At 41.6% G+C, this 20,375-nt stretch overlaps 1 protein-coding gene across 1 annotated transcript in view; it reads left to right on the forward strand.

Moving 5' to 3' along the window:
- ar (androgen receptor) overlaps nucleotides 1–20,375 on the forward strand; it is a 224,729-nt gene that overhangs the window by 75,062 nt on the left and 129,292 nt on the right. The window contains exon 2 of the mRNA XM_072595478.1: nucleotides 11,059–11,210. Coding sequence (XP_072451579.1) covers nucleotides 11,059–11,210 — 152 coding nt within the window. The remainder of the gene's footprint in view (nucleotides 1–11,058; nucleotides 11,211–20,375) is intronic.

The raw sequence follows: 20,375 nt of genomic DNA on the forward strand, positions 1-20,375 counted from the left end.
CAACGTAAAGTCAAATAGCATTTGCCATGTAAGGACGGCTCCATCCATCATCCATCATCTGATGGTCGGATAGAAAGAACAGTCCAAATTTTGAAGGTAGGCTTAAAGAAACCACCTAGGAGAAAGTAAGGACTGCAAATGCTGGCGATGAGGAAACTGGTGAAATCAACATTGATTCTGTATAGTTGCAGGGTCCCGAGGCAGAAGGTGAGGCATTCTTCCTCCAGACATCAGATGGCTAGCATCTGGCGGTGGAGGTTGCCCAGGACTTGCATGTCCTTGGCGGAGTGGAAGAGGGAGTTGAAGTGTTCGGCCAGAGGGCAATGGGGTTGTTCACTGCATGTCCCAGAGATGTTCTCTGAAACGTACACAAGTTGGTGTCCTGTCTCCCAATGTACAGGAGACCACATTGGGAGCAACAGACAGAGTAAATTATGTACACGGAGGTGCAGGAAATTTTAAGCTGGATGTGGAAGGATCCCTTGGGCCCTTGGATGGAGGTGAAGGGCAATGTGTGGGTGCAGGTTTTACACTTCCTGTGGTGACAAGGGAAGATGCCAAGAGTGGGGGGGTGGATTGATGGGGGCATGGACCTAACAAGGGTATTGTGAAGGGAATGGTCTCTGTAGAACACAGATAAGGGTGGGGAGGGAAATGTATCTGGATGTAGGTTTGCTTGCTGAGCTGGAAGGTTCATTTTCAGATGTTTTGTTGCCATACTAGGTAACATCTTCAGTGAGCCTCTGAATGAAGCACTGGTGGTATGGCCCGCTTTCTGTTTATATGTTTGAGTTTCCTAGGGTTGGTGATGTAATTTCTGGTGGTGACATAATTTCCTATGGTGATGTCGTTTCCTGTTCTTTTTCTCAGGGAGCGGTAAATGGGGTCCAGGTCCATGTGTTTGTTGATAGAGTTCCAGTTGGAATGCCATGCTTCTAGGAATTCTCGTGCGTGTTTCTGTTTGGCTTGTCCTAGGATGGAAGTGTTGTCCCAGTCGAAGTGATGTCAGAGTCGAAGACACAATCACCAAACACCATCAACCTCATTAGCAAAAATAGTATAGTCAAGCTAGTGGACCTATGCCTTACCACCCACTTCACCTTCAACAACAAAACGTACAGACAGACCAACAGAACATCCATGGGATCTCCAATATCAGGGTTCTTAGCAGAGACAGTAATGTAGAGACCCAAACAAACAGCTCTGCCAACCATCCAACCCAAACTTTGGGTCCACTAAATGGCTGACACCTTTGTCATCACCAAATGAAACAAACAAATTAGAGGAAACCTTCAAGACCATCAATAATACTCTTACTGGTATTAAATTCACTGAAGAGGAGGAAAACAACGATAACCTGCCATTCCTAGATGTCACTGTAGAGCGAACAGCCAATGGGTAACTTCAAACCAGCGTCTACAGGAAAAAGAGGAGGAAAACAACACATACAGACCAAATATTGAACCACAGAAGCAATCATCCCAATATCCACTCTCACAAAGCTGCATGAGAACGTTATTTCAATGAGCCACCACATACTGTAGCACAGAGAAACTATGCAGAGCAGGGGAAAATCACCTATACAGTGTATTCAGAAATAATGGGTACCCAATGAACACAGTCTGCTGATTTCTGAACAACAAACCCAAACAAGCATTCAAAAGACATCCAGAAACCCTAGCCACACTTCCCTATATAAAAGACATCTCAGAAATTACTACCAGACTACTCGGCATCATTAGTAGCCCACAAACCCACCAACACACTAAAACAGCAGCTAATGAACTTGAAAGACCCTATACAGACAACAAGCGACACTAATGACATTTACAAAATACCTTGCAAGAATTGTGACAAACACTACATTGAGCAAACAGGTAGAAAACTAGCCACCAGGATATGTGAACATCAACTAGCCACAAAACAACATGACCCACCATCACTAGTATCCTTACATACAGATGAGGAAGGACACCATTTCGACTGGGACAAACACATCCTAGGACAAGTTAAACAGAGACATGCACGAGAATTCCTAGAAGCATGGTATTCCAACCGGAACTCTATCAACAAGCACATCGAATTAGACTCCATCTACCAACCCCTGCGAAAAAGAACCAGAAATGACACCACCATAGGAAATAATGTCATCCCAGGAAATGAGATCACCAACCCTAGGAAATTCAAACATACAAAAAGAAAGTGGGCTACACCACTAGTTCTTCATTAGGAGACTCACTGAGGATGTTACCTAGTGTGGTGATTGAAACGTCTGAAAACAAACCTTCCAGCTCAGCATACATCCAGAACCTCAACCTGACCTACAAATCTTCTCAAAACGTGCTAGGGAAAAAAATCTCTGGTAGTGGGATCTATTTGTAGGCGGCGGAAATGGCAGAGGTTGATGCTTTGTATCAGGAGCTTGGTGGGGTGGAAGGGGTAGACCAGGTGGGTTCTGACCTTGTTCTGATCGGAAGGGTGGGGTTCAAGGGCGGAGTTGAGGGAAGTGGAGGTGATGAATTGGAGGCATCGTTGACTACGTGGGAACGGAAATTGTGGTCCTTGAAGAAGGAGGCCATCCGGGATGATCTATGGTGGAATTGGTCCTCCTGGTCACAGATGCAGCAGAGGCTGAACCCCTATCTGTGTTCCACAGAGACCATTCTCTCTGCGACTCCCTTGTTAGGTCCATACCCTCACCAACCCATCCTACACACCCAGCACCTTCCATTGCCACTGTAGGAAGTGTAAAATCTGCACCCACACCTCTCTCCTCCCCTCCATCCAAGGCCCCAAAAGATCCTCCCACATAGGCAGAGGTTTTCCTGCACCTCCACAAACGTCTACTGTGTCTGTTGCTCTCAATGTGCTCACTGCTACATTGGGGAGACAGAACGCCAACTTGCGGAACGTTTCAGTGAACATCTTTGGGACTAGACGCCACTGCCTTGTGACCAAACAATTCAACACCCCTTCCCACTCTGCCAAGGACATGCAAGTCCTGGGTCTCCTCGACCGCCAGATTCTAGCCACCTGACACCTGGAGGAAGAATGCCTCATCTTCCACCTTGGGACCCTCCAACCAGCCAGGATCTATGTTGATTTCCACCAGTTTCCTCATCTGCTTCCCCCCTCACCCCCCCCACCCTCCCATTCCAGATTCAACCCTCCAACTCGGCACTGCGCTCTTCATCTGCCCTACCTATCCATTTTCTTTCCCATCTATCCACTCTTCTTCTTTCTGACTTATCACCTTCACCCCCATCTTCATCTACCTATCACATTCTCAGCTACCTTCCCTCTCACCCCACACCCCACCTCATTTATCTCTCATCCCCCTTGGGCCTCCCCCTACATTCCTGATGAAGTTCCTTTGCTCAAAACATTGACTCTCCTGCTCCTGTGATACTGCCTGAAGGGCTATGCTTTTTTAGTACCACACTTAAAGAAATTGTCTCCAGTTTTACTCGATACCAAATTGTCTCAGTTCCTATATGATTATCAGGCCACCGTCATGCAGTTACAGGATAGCTCCAGCAGAGTTGCCAATGGGGAGGAGACTCTGCACCAGGATAAATTCGATCTTCCCAGACCTGGGGTATTTGGGTGAAACAACATCAGGAATGCTGAAGCTACGCAAAAGACATCTCTAAGCAAAAAGAGACTGTTTACTTCAGAGGACAAAGTTTGGTGCTAAAACCACGGGAATAACCCTACATGGGTAAGAGTCATTGTTGGCTTGAAGTCAGGTTTTGTGAAGTACAACATTCAGGTGGGTGAGGAGGTCCTGAACAAGCACGTCGACCACATGAAAGCTGCAACCTCACAAATGGGGCATGAGGAAAACATATCTGGCTCCTTGGAAAGGCCATCGCAACCCACAGGTTCATTCCCTCCATCTAGCAATGAAGAAACCTTGATATCTAAGATGGACATGGCGGATGTCATGACTTTGACGTCTTTCCCACCTGAAGTGGATGAATTTCTTGTGAGACTCTCTGGGCATAAGATGCAGGCTAGGTCTGTACATGCTGTCAGTATCTGAGGCTGAGTCAGAGGAAGCAGATCTGGTGCAAAACAGCCCTAGGTCATACTACAAGAAAAAGAACAGACCTGCATTCCTAGACTAGTGTTGTGAAACTTGAAAGGATTCAGAAAGGATTTACAAGCATGTTGCCAGGGTTGGAGGATTTGAGCTATAGGGAGAGGTTGAAATGGGTAGGGCTGTTTTGCTTAGAGCATTGGAGGCTGAGGGGTGATCTTATAGAGGTTTACAAAATCATAAGGAGTTTGGATAGGATAAATAGACAAAGTCTTTTGCCTTGGGTGGGGGAGTCCAGAACTGGAGGGCATGGATTTAGGGTGAGAAGGGAAAGGTTTCAAAGAGACCCAAGGGGCAACATTTTCATGCAGAGGGTGGTACGTATATGGAATGAGCTGCCAGAAGATGTGGTGGAGGATAGTACAGTTGCAACATTTAAAAGACATATAGATGTATATATGCATAAGAAGGGTTTGGAGGGATATGGGCCGGGTGCTGGCAGGTGGGACAAGACTGGGTTGGGATATCTGGTCGACATGGACACCTTGGACCGAAGGGTCTGTTTCCATGCTGTACATCTCTATGACTTTGAGCGGGAGTGATGTAGTAATTCTAAAGAGGCCAGCCAGGTGGACCTCCTATAAAATGGGTTCCCTGATTGGGGCTGTTAACCTGGTCTAGTCAGGGATCCCTGACAGACAGATATAAACAGGAGTGTCAGAGATTCTGTTCACTTTGAGACCTGACACTGAGGGAGCTGGATCACTGTCAAGGACTCTCCACATGTGTATATACAGAGTGACTTAGTGACTGGGGATACTGGTCTCTGTTGAGTTATTTTGCAATTCAGGGAAGGTTTTCAGAACTAATTTAAAAAAACAGGAGTGTCAGAGATTCTGTTCACTCTGATTCTGAGGAAGTCGGACCAGTGTCATGTAATATACACATGTAAATAAGGCATGATTTGGTGACAACACGAGCATCTGTGGAGTTATTTCAAATACCTTCTCCTTAGTTATAGTAATTTCACCAAGTCCCTCTGTAGTAACTATACTTTTGGGAAGAAATTGTCAACTTCCACTGTGAAAACAGAGTCAAAATATTGGTTTAGTACCTGTGCCATTTCTGTCTTTGCCATTTCATCTTCTAAAGGGCCAACATTTTCTTTTGCTATTCTCTTCCTTTTGTATGCTTATAGAAGCTTTTGCTATCAATGCTTATGTTTTCTGCTTGTTTCCTTTTGTTGTTCCTTGGCTCCTTTGATTTTGTTTTTAATAACCTTTTGATGAGCTTTAAAGTTCTCCCAGTCCTGCAGAGTGCCACTAAATGTGCCCTAGTTTTTGCCTTTGTTATCCTTGACCTCCTTGTTAAGCCATTGATGATTTATTACCTTTTCATTTATTACCTTTTCACAATTCCTTGTCCTATCATGAATTTGAGAGGTATTTAATATCAATGTAAGCATTTGCCACTGTTTTCAACTATCTTGTCCTTTAGTATTTTTGTTCAGTCCACTCGGGCCAACTCCTTCCTCAGGCCTGCACAGTTACTTTTGTCCATCACTAAAACTTGTATATGTGACTCAATTCTTTCTCATTACATAATGGCAAATCTAAAATAGCCAGTTCTCTGGTTTGCTCCCATGATATTTTGTCCTATAAAACAATCCCTCATACTCTGCCAATCTTTTCTTCAAGGCTACCCTTGCTAAATTGATTAATCCAGTCAATATGAATGTTCAAATCACCCATAATTACGATTGTGCCTGTCTCACTGTTTTTATAATCTCCTGGTTTATAATATGCCCTACTTTGGAAGTACTGTTCCAGGGCATGTAAATTATTCCTTGCATTTTATTCCTACTCAGACTGATGCCATATTTTGGTAGATGGAGGTGGGTACTACCAGATGGAGATTAGAGTCAAGATTAGAGTGGTACTGGAAAAGCAGAGGAGGTCAGACAGCATCAGAGGAACAGGAAAATCAACTTTTTGGGCAAAAGCCCTTCATCAGGAATTAGCATTCATTCCTGATGAAAGCCTTTTGTCCAAAATGTTGATTTTCCTGTTCCTCTGATGCTGTCTGACTTCCTCTGCTTTTCCAGTACCACTCTAATCAATATTTTGGTCCCAAGTGCCAATATCATTTATTGAGACAGCCTTCATGTTATCCTTATCAATAAAGCAATTGCACCTCCTTTTCCTTTTTGTTTATCTTTTGGGAATACTGAGTGCCCTTGGATACTTAACTTCCAGTCCTGATCTTCCTGTAACCATGTTTCAGTGATCCCCACAAGATCATACCCATTTGTCTGCATTTATGCTGTATGCTCAATAACTTTATTCCAAATAATGAGTGCATTTAGGTACTAGGTTTTTAATTAAGTTCTATTGATCTTTCTTTCTGTTTTAATATTTTCTTGAGCAGATTAACAAGGCAAATAGCATCCTGGACTTTCTTGTTCATGACATGAACTTGGAAGTGATTTTGCCTGCAGTACTGTTTCCAGATCTGGGCAGTAAATATTGATAAGAATTATCCCAGAAGCAAGAAACTTCTATTATTTAAGAAAGCTGATTGTCTTCCTAGGGTGGAAACTTCTAAAGTTATACTAAAGTATATTGTTCATGGACGAGTGTTTTTGTTAGGTACACTCATTTACCATAAGTATTCCAAAACAAAGGAGAAGACTGAGAAATGAAACTCCTCAGATGATATAATTTATTGCCTTTGAACTTGAAAACATCTATATTTCATGCCTGGCTATTTAAAAATGTAATCACTCTGCGACTGTTCACGTCACTTAGTTCATTTTTATTCAAACGTCGGAGCTATATTACCTTTTGTTTATTCCCTCAATCAATAGACTTGAATTTTAACTTGGAACACCAATGTACTGTGATGATACTATGGCTTTATTTTTGTCCTTTGTTTTTGAAGAAATGTTTTGAATCAGAGGTGACAAGCTGTCTATTGAAAGCCCATTAACAGCTTGTGAGCCCTTAGGTATTTTTAAGTTGGAACAACAGAAGCATCCTGAACAGGAGAGGCAAACTCCCACAGAACCAAGATTTAAAGTCTTAGTTTTCCCATAGCAGTTGCTACTGAAACAAGCATGAGAAAGAACCAGCATGGGCTTAGAGGGGAAGCTTCTTAAACTTTATTTCCAGAATCCTTCTCAGCTTTTTCCACTCTTCATTAAATATGCCAACCCACATCAAAAACGTTTGCCTGTCCTACTATGTTATGCCCTATCTCCCATTTCCCATTTCAGTTTGGAGTCCTTGAATGGTGTTTCTGGATCCCGCATCTGTGCTTATCTTCGTGTCAGTTGCTTATTTTAACCTCTCCATTTAGATTTTCACCCCACCATTGGATTGAACGGAGTTCATTTGTTCATTTTGTTAACAAAGGTCAAAGAAAGAATCCCATGTTTAGGGTTATGAGCCATGTCCAATAGGAAAACCAGCAAATATTCAATGACAGCAGGAGAGCTAGAACTTTGAGAGAAAGCGACTAAATACGAGTAGATATTTCTTCAAGAAATCTTATGTATTCTTTTTAATTACATGTGAGGAAGACAACAGGAAACCACTTCATTAATTCTTTATCCTCGTCATATAGCTCATTGAAATTGAAATTGGGAGGCTGTGAGAATAACAAGAGGATTCTACAAGACACTGAGGCATAGTTCTAAAATTACATTTTAAGAAAGTTGCAGATAAGAGTGACAATAGTAAGCTGTTCCTTCTCGTCTGCAACCTTTGATATATTTGAGCACCCTTTGCTTCTTCAGTGTTTCCTTTGTTAATTGTCTAGCTCCTGAAACCTGATTCAGTTCCTTATCCATAGACCTATGATGCTTCCACTCTGTCACCTACTTTCTCACCTCTAGTGAAGATCAGGAGACTGTCCTATGACAACATTTAAAAGTACAACAGTAATAAGCAAAGCATTGCGGATTCTGGAGATCTGAGACAATAATAACTGAAATTGGTAGAGCACATCTGACTGGATCTGTGCAAACAAAACAGTTAATATTTCCAGTACAGTTCTGAAAAAATATCACTAAACTTGAAATGTTACCTCTGTTGTCTCTCCACTGCTGCAGCCAGACCTGCTTTCTCCATCAATTTCTGTTTCTATGTGTTTCTGAGAACACAATATCAGGTTCTATGTGCTGATTACATTTTACACAAACTTTCTGCCATCCTCATTGACCCCTCCAGTCCCTCTGATTTTTAACACAATTTGTCAGGATTAGATGAATGGAGATTCCCTCCAGTGAACTGACGCAAACTGTTTTTGAAGAATTCCATCCCTTGCCATGACCACTCTCCAAGTTTAAACCAGACTTTTGGTAAATTTAGTATATTATGCAACTCTGAGTTGAGCCTGACATTGTCTCTATCAGCAGAACAGCCTATTTCCACCTCTAAAATCATTTGGCTCTGTACCTGCTGTTGAAGTTTGCATGGATGCATTTGTTCCCACTAGATGAAACAATCACAATTCTCTCTTGGCTCGCTGTACATAACCTTATTTACTTTAAATGCCTGCCTCCATGCACTTGGTGACTGACTTCAAATTTGTATTATTTTCAGACGCACACGTGGGTGTTCCTTAATTGACCTTTGTAACTTCTCTAGTACTCCTTTCCTCTGACAACCTCTCCACTCCTTCAGATCTGACCCATTGTACATCACAGATTTATTTCATCCCTTCCTTAGCACATTTCTTCAACTGTCCAGCTTTTAAGCTGTAGAATTTCCTCCTTAAAACCCTCTACCTCTCTTACTCCTTAAATACTTTAATAGATACCTTAATCGCTTTTACTTTTCTTATTTAACAGGTGTTAACTTGTACTCAGTGATCGATCCTCAGAAATGCCGATCTTAAAGATGGTGTCTAAATCAAATTGCTGTTCGGTTTGCATTTCTTTTTTGCATCAACAGGAGATTGGGGTGGTTGGTTAGAGCTGCAAATTATATTGACCATCACTTGCAGTTGGAAATTTGGGTATTCTACTTTAGCATTAATTTGCATGATTTCAGTTTCCCCATAATTAAAGTGTGATTGACTGTTAGAGCAACAAAACTATTTCTCACATGAAATCATTAATATAGGAATACTCTGTGTCCCCAACAGCCTGAGATGTAATTGGTGGATGCAGAATCTTAATAAATTAGTTGACTTCAGCATAAATATTGTGTGTCGAAAATGCATTAAAATTTCAACATATTTTTCTTTCCAGTTCCTGACAAATTTAGAGGGATTCTTTTAAGTGATCAAAATTAAATAATGCAGTTTATTAGAACATAGAACATTACAGCGCAGTACAAGCCTATCGGCCCTAGATGTTGCACTGACCTGTGGAACCAATCTGAAGCCCATCTAACCTACACAATTCCATTCTCGTCCAAATGACTACCCAATGACCAGTTAAATGTCCTTAAAGTTGGCAAGTCTACTACTGTTCCAGGCAGCTCGTTCCACACCCCTACTACTCTCTGAGTAAAGAAACTACCTCTGACATCTGTCCTATATCTATCACTCCTCAATTTAAAGCTATGCCCCTCGTGCTAGCCATCACCATCTGAGAAGAAAGGCTCTCACTGTCCACCCTATCTAACCCTCTCATTATCTTACGTGTCTCAATTAAGCCACCTCTCAACCTTTTTCTTTCCAAAGAAAACAGCCTCAAGCCTCTCAGTCTTTCCTTGTAAGACCTTCCCTCCATATTAGGCAACATCCTAGTAAATCTCTGCTGAACCCTTTCCAAAGCTTCCACATCCTTTCTATAATGCAGTGACCAGAACAGTACGCAATAGTCCAAGTGCAGCCACACCAGAGTTTTGTATGGCTGCAGCATGACCTCATGGTTCTCAAACTCAGTCCCTATACTAATAAAAGCTAACACATCATATGCCTTCTTAATAACCCTATCAACCTGGGTGGCAACTCTTATGGATCTATGTACCTGGACACAGAGAGCTCTCTGCTCATCTACACTACCAAGAATCTTACTATTAGCCCAGTACTCTGCATTCCTGTTGCTCCTTCCAAAGTGAATCACCTCACACTTTTTTCCACATTAAACTCCATTTGCCAGCTCTCAACCCTGCTCTGCAGCTTATCTGTGTTCCTCTGTAATCTACAACATCCTTACACACGATGCACAACTCTATCGACCTTACTGTCCTCTGCAAACTTACTAACCCATTCTTCTACACCCTCATCCAGGTTGTCTGTAAAAATGACAAACAGCAGTGGACCCAAAACAGATCCTCGCGATACACCACTAGTAACTGAACTCCAGGATGAATATTTCCCATCAACCACCACCCTCTGCCTTCTTTCAGCAAGCCAATTTCTGATCCAAACTGCTAAATCACCCTCAATCCTGTGCCTCCGTATTTTGTGCAATAGCCTACTGTGGGGAGCCTTATCAAACGCCTTACTGAAACCATATACACTACATCAACTGCTTTACCTTCATCAACTTTGCTTGGTCATTTTTGTCAAAGAACTCTATAAGGTTTTTGAGACACGACCTACCCTTCACAAAACTGTGTTGACTATGCCTAATCAACTTATTCCTTTCTAAATGATTATAAATCTTACCCCTTTATAACTTTTCTAACAGTTTACCTTCAACTGAAGTAAGGCTCACTGGTCTATAAATACCAGGGTTGTCTCTACTCCCTTTCTTGAACAAGGGAAAAACATTTGCTATCCTCTAGTCTTCTGGCACTATTCCTGTAGACAATGATATCATAAAGATTGAAGCCAATTTATTCTTAAGGCCGTTGGTTTAATGTTTTCATGGATATCGTTTAAACTTAGAGAATACAATCAACAAACACTTGTTGAAAAAAATCATAGAAAGCAATTTAAGAGAACTGAACTTGACATTGTTAACGTAAAGCATTTCTGATCATCCTAACTTGTTCTAACAGATATTTACAACTTTTTACAGCAGACACTCCTAGACTTATGTGTTCTTTGTTTTAAAGATTGGATAATACAAGGAATCTTGGTCTCCAGATGGACTACTTTTTTCAACCTCAGAAGACCTGTCTCATTTGTGGAGATGAAGCATCAGGATGTCATTATGGAGCACTCACCTGTGGCAGTTGCAAGGTGTTCTTCAAGAGAGCAGCTGAAGGTACATTGTTATTAATATCCTGATTTGATAGCAGTACCTTGGATTATCCAGATTAATACAAAATTAAAATATTGCAGATTCTGGAAATCTGGAATAGAAATAGAAATGCTAGAGATTCTCAGCAAGTTAGGTAGCCAATAAAGAGAGAAACCTCAGTTTCTGTAGAGCCTTATTGTTTCAGATTGTGTTTTTATCCAGATTGGTGTTCACTGAGCTGAATGGTTCCTGTTGATTTGATATCATTAAATTTCATAGCTCTGTTTTTTCCATATGTATGTGCTGCATGCGTTGTTAAAAGTCATCCTTAAGTCTCTTCCATGTTACTTTTTGTTCAAATGTAAATACTGCTGCAGATGCTGTTTGAGGATCAAAATCATGTATAATGTGTGTATGCACCTTTCTGAAAATCGCATTCATGAGGGTGCTAGCATCATGGAATGTATGCAGAGCAGGCAGGTGTAACATTAAGTAGTTTGGAGTAGTATGAAACCTCTAGTCTGAGAGATGAGTCTCAGTCAGTCCTGTGGTATGAAACCATATATTGCATTTTATTTTACAAGCCTGTGACCTTCTTAATCTCACCCAACAGCAAAAACACCACCCTCCACACACACAAATACACACACACATGCTAGATATTACTTATGAATTAGTTGCTGGTTGATATATTCTGGCTGTTCCTACAATTCTATAAGTGCTGGGCTTTCCATAGTTCTTTAAAGTGTGGAAGTCTGCAGAAAAGATATGGCAGGTGCTTACCTTTGCTGACTTCAAGATGTCAGCATAAATTATTTCCTCTCAAACATGGATGTACTTTTAGACATAGAATGAGCCATGAGTGATTACAGAGAGCAAGTCAAGTTGCTTGAAGAAGTATGAGGGCTGTCAGCAAGAGGCCACATCAAGTTATAGGGATGTACATCACGGAAACAGACCCTTTGGTCCAACTCACCCATGCTGATCAGATATCCTAACCTAATCAAGTCCCATTTACCAACACTTGGCCCATATCCCACTAAACTCTTCCTGTTCATATAGCCATCCAGATGCCTTTTAACTGTTGTAATTGTACCAGCCTCCACCACTTCCTCTGGCAACTCATTTCTTACACGCACCACCCTCAATGTTAAAACATTGCCCCTTACGTCCCTTTTAAACTTTCCCCCCTCACCCTAAACCTATGCTCTCTAGTTCTGAACTCCCCCACCCGAAGGTAAAGACTTTGTCTATTTATCCAATTCATGCTCCTCATGATTTTATAAACCTCTATAAGGTCACCTCTCAGTTTCTGACACTTCAGGAAAAACAGCCCCAGCCTATTCAGCCTCTCCCTGTACCTCAAATCCTTCAACCCTGGCAACATCCTTGTAAGTCTTTTCTGAACCCTTCCAAGTTTCACACCATTCATCCGATAGGAGGGAGACCAGAATTGCACACAATATTTAAAAAGTGGCCTTTCCAATGTCCTGTACAGCTGCAACATGACCTCCCAACTCCTGTACTTAGTGCTCTGCCCAATAAAAGAAAACCGACCAAATGCCTTCTTCACTACCCTATCTACCTGCAACTCCACTTTCAAAGAGCAATTAACCTGTGCTCCAAAGTCTCTTTGTTCAGCAACACTCCCCAACCTTATCATTATGTGTTTAAGTCCTGCTCTGATTTGCCTTTCCAAAATGCAGCAGCTCACATTTATCGAAGCCAAACTCCATCTGCCAGTCCTCAGCCCATTAGCCCATCTGATCAATATCCATTGTACTCTGAGGTAACCGACGTCGCTGTCCACTACACTAGTCCATTATGTTCAGGAAGCAATTTCTTAACTGAAATTCAGCAAGCAACAATATGTGAGATGTTTGCGCTGCTGTAGGAATTGCCTTGCTGCCAGCTGTACAGTCAACAACTTCAACCACCAAAGAATTTTATCAAGGTGACTATGGCGATGAAATGTTATTTGGCTAACTCCAAGTCTGAAGTTGGTGATTTTATAATGTCTTCTGGATTTTGGCACATTGTTGGGAAAGGACACTCTCCTTTCAATAAAGCTAACTTCATTTCATTATGTCTTGCCAGAGAGAAACAAGCAAAGTGACCTCTGGTTTTGATCAGATTGCAGAACTGAAAGCAGTTCCACTATTTCAGCATTCAACTTGTGTATTAACACATCCTGTCAGTGCTCACAATATCTTTATTCTGCATCAGCTGTATTTGATACTTGAGGACAAACCAAATCCACTGATGACATGGCTCATGTCTCTGGTGTGTACACCAACAGCACTTTTATAGCATGTGCACAATGGAAGCTATGTTGTTGGATGAAATATGATAGAATAAAACATTTTGGAGTGAAATAATGCTTCTGCAATCTGGACTCTACTGGTGAAATCATATAATACTTGGAAGAGTTGGTCTCACGGTCCATGGTAGTTTGCTGCACGTTACACAACCTAATTATCTTTAGGGGACAGGTCTTGTCACCACCAAATGATAAGAGGTTCAGGAACTGAAGAATGAGGAGGAGGAGGAAGATGAAGAAGGAAAGAAGCAACCTCAACAGCTTCTTTCTGGCCAGACTATCAGTGATGAACTCATCAAAGAGTGATACCAAAAGCTCATATCCGAATTTCTCAATCCCAACAAGATTGCACATTCTTGTTTCTCTGTCAGTGAATATTCATTAGGGCACATCAAAGACAAACACAAAATAAATGTGTCAAACTAAATTTCTAAATTAAATCTTGCCGCTCTCAATTCCTCATGATTTCCTCCAGTACCTACTTTCTTAGTGTCTGTCTTCATTGTGCCTTTCCTGGTCTTACTACTGCAACATGGTGCTAATTGATCATTTGCAGCATACTTGGTAGAAAATAGGAAATTTGCACAGTCAGATGTCTGGAAGGTGTGTTCTTGGTTGGGGTCTATGCCTCTGCAGTCCAAGAAATGGCTCCATAGGGGCCAGTCCAATGGGGTAGAGTTAATTGCCTCAGGGAAATGTATAGTGGCCAGATAGGAATCTGGGCACTTCTCATCTGAGACTGGCTGGTTAGGTTAGGTTAAGGGGTGGGCTATGTTCAGGTTTGTCCAGAAAAACTGCGAGAAAAGTGGGCTCCGGAGTAAAGGGGTCTGAAAGGCAGGAAACTCATCTTAATGGATATTGGAGGTTGTAGAATGAGGGGATGAGGTGATGACAGTTGTGAAGAGAGGCAATTTCATTTTTAAGGGGGAAATAGGGTAAACAATGGATGGGAACAGGGTATTACGTAATCATTGTCAGTAGTCCACGACCTTCAGTAAGGTTCACTGGAGGACAGTGTTTGACCACACCAGGTGCATACTCATGTCCACATCCAACCTGTCTACCTGGGCATGTACAAAGCCCATGGGGCTTGTGGGTATGATTGCCATAAAGGGGAATGTTCAGGGTTCCACCGACACATAAAGGCTGAAACCTCTGCCCGAAAATTGTTCACTGTTGCCTTCCATTGTGCTGGAAATTAAAATTATACAATATGAAACGAACAGCTGTGATTACATCTGGATTAGGTCGAATAAGTGTCTCAACCTGCGAGGGAGGGACTGCAAGAAGCCAGTGATGTGAGGCTGTTTAGTAGGCAACAGCATTACAACAGATGTCTGAACTATATAGGACACATACCTGTTGGGCCCCTAATCTTTGGCAATCCTAATGAGTTGCTTCCTGTATGATGTACATCATCCTGCTTCACAAATTGCTGATCACTTCATTAGGCACCATGTAAATATCATATCTTTTTATTTTTCTGTATTATTAGTTGTGGACTGAAATGGGAAAATAACTTTGAAAAGCCAAGGATTGCTGAAGAACTACATGCGACTTTAGAAAGCAAGAAACTGGTACTTATTGTTAGTACTGTTGCTATTGGTTCAAGTTGCTGGTTCAAGCAGTAATAATTGATTCGCAGACAAGCTGGAAGCAGGGGGCACATTTATAGAATCATAGAATCCCTACAGAGAGGAAAGGATAGGGTAGGGCAGTGGGTTTGGGTGGGATGCTCTTTGGAGGGGCAGTGTAGACTGGTCTGCTCCTGCACTGTAGGGATTCTGTGATGCTATGATTTAGAAAATAGTCCATGCCTATTTTCCTGATCATTCCTGAAGAAGGGCTTATGCCCGAAACGTCGATTCTCCTGCTCCTTGGATGCTGCCTGACCTGCTGCGCTTTTTCAGCAACATATTTTTCAGCTCTGATCTCCAGTATCTGCAGTCCTCACTTTCACCATTCCTATATTCCCCCTACCAAAGTGCATACCCTCACAAATTTCTATGTTGAATTCCATCTGCAACTTCATTTCCTACTCTCTTAGGCTGTGCAAGCCCTTCTGCAGCCTCCTCACTTCCTTGACAATACTTGTCCTTCCTCCCATCTTTGTGTCATCTGCAAATTTAGTAACAATGCCCTCAGTTCCTTTTGTGCAGATCATTCATCTCTGTCACTGTCCAGGCCTTAATAGTTATTCTCAAGATGGTCAGCAATGACCCTTGCTTGGTGTTTGTGACATGCAGACGTGTGTGTCCAGTCTATCTAATTCCTGATGCTTCTCTGGTGTATGTTACCTTGTACTGCAAGTGAAAGTGAAAAGTATGTCTGTACTATTGTATAATATGGCTAGTAAAACTATAGACATAGGGACAGACGTAGGCCATACAACCCATTGGTAATGGTAAGTTCCTGGGGAATGTTGCTGAACAAAGAGACCTTGGGGTGTGGGTTCATAGTTCCTTGAAAGTGGAGTTGCAGGTAGACAGGATAGTGAAGAAGGTATGCTTCCCTTTATTGGAAAGAGCATTGAGTACAGGAGTTGGGAGGTCATGTTGCAGCTGTACAGGACATTGGTCGGGCCACTTTTGCAATATCACATGCAGTTCTGGTCTACTTTCTATTAGAAGGATGTTGTGAAACTTGAAAGGGTTCAGAAAAGATTTGCAAGGATGTTGCCAAGGTTGAAGGAGAGGCTGAATAGGCTGGGGCTGTTTGCCCTGAAGCGTCTGAGGCTTTATATGGCATGGCACTCATCCACAGATTCAACCAATACGCACATCGACCTGGACCCAATATACCGACCACTGCAGCGGACAGCTGGAACTGACAACCGGAAGCAGCAGATTCAAACCACTACAAATGCTGGAGGAAAGATCACAGAAGCGCTTCACAGGAGGCTCCCTAGCACTGAGGATGTCACCTAGACAGGGGTGACATAAATTCCCAGCTCGGCGAACAGAACCACAACATATAGAATAAGTTGCCAAAGGAAGTGGTGGAGGCTGGTACAATTACAACTTTTAAAAGGCATCTGGATGGTTTTGTGAATAGGAAGGGTTTAGAGGGATATGGGCCAAGTGCTGGCAAATGGGACTAGATTAGGTAAGGATATCTAGTTGGCATGGACAGGTTGGACTGAAGGGTCTGTTTCTGTGCTGTGCATCTCTAGGAATCTATGACTTTATGACTCCTACACTGTAGGGATTCTGTGATGCCATGATTTAGAAAATAGTCTATGCATCTATTCTCCCTACTAGAGTGCATATCCTCACACTTTCCTACACTGAATTCCATCTGTAACTTCTTTTCCTACTCTCCTAGCCTCTGCAAACCCTTCTACAGCCTCCCTGCTTCCTTGACATTACTTGTCCTTCCACCCATCTTTGTGTTAAAGCAGCATGCTTGATTGGCAAGGTAACTGTTACCTTCTATATGCATTGCCTTCATCACTGATGCACAATGCCAGTAGCGTGCACCAACTACATGAAGCAATGCAGTAGTTCACTAAGGACCCTTCAACAATACCTTCCAAACACATGACCTCTATAACTGAGAAGGGATCTGGATTCAAATCACACCATGGCAGATGGTGGCATTTGAATTCAATAAAAAGGACATCTGGAAGTAAGAGTCTAAGGACGACCATGAAGTCACTGTCAATTGTTGGAAAAATCCAGCTGGTTCACTAATGTCCTTTAGGAAAGGAATTTGCCATCCTTATCTAGTCTGGCTGACGTGTGACTCCAGACCCACGGCAATGTGGTTGACTCTTGTCAATAAATAATAAAACAAAATTGAGCTAGCTTCCACTGCTCTCAAGCAGTTCATTCCAGCCGTAATCACTCACTGTGTGAAAATGTTTTTCCTCGTCTTACTTTTACTTTTCACTTTTCACTTGCACCACCAAGTTCTCCAGTGCAGTGTTTGAAAACCTTGGAAAGCCCTCTCTCGTTACTGTTCCTTCTGTTTCCCAGGATAGATTCACATCTTTTCTGAAATCTATCACCTGCTCCAGCTGGTAATGCACCCCTCATTTTAAAAATCTAGGCTAGATTTAAGTGGTGTTAGGAAGTTATGATTTTTGGCTCCTTGCTAATATGAACAGCATGGTTAGTACTGGCTACATATAGAAATCATTGTTTTGAATCGGCAGCAAGATGTTGGTCTAATGCCAGTATTTCAACTAACAAATGTGGGTTAATCACATCGTGATCCAAACCCAATTTTTGGGAGTATCAACTTAGCTTCCATTATTCCAAAGTTAAATCTGGTTTCTGTAATCCATAATATTTCAACAACATTGAATACGTGGAAGCATAGAGATAGGGTTAGTAATTTTGGGAGATGAGGTTAATGAAAGCAGTTGAATGGACACGATTCCAATAGTATAGGGAGTCAAAGATCATGAGTCTTGGCAAAAGACTTGTACATTGATACAGTGTGATTAGTGGTCAGTTGAGTGTGGAATAGCAGAGAGAAGGTGATGGCACTTAACTCTTGTAGAGTGTGGAAGATCATTGACTTTGTTTCTGCATTGCTGGGCATCCTGTTTTACACAACACTGACCAAGACTGTTATTTGTATTCAATCTGGTCTTGGTTCGGTGGTCAACAGGATAAGGGGCATCTCTCCTCTCCACCACCTTGCCCACTTGTTCCTCTTTGAAAAAGGTCTGTAATACAGAGAGTGAGCTTTGCTTCCTCTGGGTCACCTCCTTGATAATAGTTAAGTGCAACAGTGTGAAATATAGTTCCTGGTGTGCTTTAAATATGGTGCCAGTTGTGTGAATGGCAGAAGATCCCAGCAGTAACAATATTTCTCCTCTCTAGCTACACGATTCCCTGTGAAAGGTGCCCCAGAGCCCTGTTGCATAATTAATTGGTGAAAAGTGGTTGATTATGTGAGAAGAGGTGCTGCAAGCCACAACAACTAGATGCCATTAACCTCACTACAAACCCTTCAACTGAAAATGGGAGAATATCTCCACAATTCTTCCCCCGTCTTAAAACACCCAATTTAGAACCATAATCAAAGTTGAACCTATACATTATTCTTCCCCTTTAGGTCTCAAATTTCCAAATAATAATAATATAATATCACAGACCTTCATCACAATGAGAATGGTCAATTTATCATTGTAAAGAAGTAAGTGATTGGGGCATGGAATAAAAAAGTTTATTAGAAAGATTAAAGAGGAGATGAGGGAAATTTATTTTCACCCAAAGGAGATAAAGGTCTGGAATTTACTGTCTCAAAGAATAATTAAGGCTGAAACCTTCAATTCATTTCAAAAGGTATCTAAAGTGCCATAACCTCCATTGCTAAGGCCAAAATGCTGATAAGCACGATAAGGCTTAGTTTTTTGCTGGTGCAGACATGATGGCTAAAATAGTCTCTTGCTATGCAGTAATCATAAATAATAAAAAGGTAGTAAGAAAAGGATTATGACTGATTAGAGCCTAAAATGGGGATTGGCAGAAGGCATGGCTGAGATATTAAACAAAATTTTTGCTTCGGTCTTTGCCAAGGGGGGAATATGCTACACAGGCCATGGTAAAAAGAGGAGGAAATTCAGTTGCTTTAAGTTGTTTTGGAGGCGATATTGGATAGGCTGTCTGTCCTTAGAAATGATGACATCCTGGCACCAGATGAAATGTATCCACTCAGGGACTTGAGAATGGGAATTGCTAGACACTGAGAATAATTTTTCAATCTTCTTTACACAAGGATGGTGGCAGAATTTGAAGAATTGCAAACATTATATATTTGTTTAAAAAAAATGCATGTGAGGAGCCAAGCAACTACAAACCAATCAATTTTTCTATTGGTGGGGAAACCTCTAGAAACACTTATTTAGGACAAAATTATTAGTCACTTAGACAAATACAAGTGAATAAAGGAGAGCCAGCATGGATTTCTTAAGAGAAAAATCACGTTTAACCAACTTGCTGAAGTTTTTCAAGAGTTTAAGGTGAGTATGATGAGCTCAATGCTGTTGATGTGATGTAAAAGGACTCAGAGTCGAAATTTCAGAACTGCATTAAGGTGGAAATCCTGGATAAGACCACAACAAGGTGCATGAAAAATAGACTGAGTGACAGGAAACAGAAATTAACAGATAGTTCTCAGGCTGGGAAAGGCTAGTGGTGGAGATTGCCCAGGGTCATTGTTGGGATACTTGATTTTCGTGAAATAAATTAATGATTTAGATCTTGATGTATAAAACACAATTTCAAAATTTGTAGATGATGCAAAACTAGGAAACATTGTAAACTGTGAGGAGAATAGTACAAAATTTCAAAAGGAAGGTTGTGTGCAGAAATGGATGAGCACTTTATTGGAATTATACTGTAGGCCCCGCAATAGTCAGTGGGAAATTGAGAAGCAGATTTTTAGGGAGTATTCAGATATCTGTAAGAATGATAGGATTATAACGGTAGGGGATTTTAACTTTCCAAATGTAGACTGGGAGTGCTATAGTGTTAAGGGCCTGGATGGAGAGGAATTTGTTAAGTGCGTACAAGAAAACTTTCTTATTCAGTATGCGCATGTAACTAGTAGAGAAGGAACAAAGCTTGGCCTTCTCTTGGGAAGTAAGATAATGCAACTGACAGAGATGTCAGTTGGGGAGCATTTTGGGGTCAGTGGTCATAATTCTATTAGTTTTTAACATAGTTATGGAAAAGGGTAGACCTGTTCAAAGGGTTAAAGTTCTAAGTTGGGGGAAGGCCAATTTTGATGGTGATAGACAAGAATTTTCAAAAGTTGATTGGGAGAGGCTATTCACAGGTAAAAGGACAGTTGGAAAGTGGGAGGCCTTCAAAAATGAGATAATGAGATTTCCAGGGACAGTGCCCCCCCCCCAA

Source organism: Chiloscyllium punctatum, chromosome 25 (genome assembly GCF_047496795.1).
Source record: "Chiloscyllium punctatum isolate Juve2018m chromosome 25, sChiPun1.3, whole genome shotgun sequence".
NCBI lineage: Eukaryota > Metazoa > Chordata > Chondrichthyes > Orectolobiformes > Hemiscylliidae > Chiloscyllium > Chiloscyllium punctatum.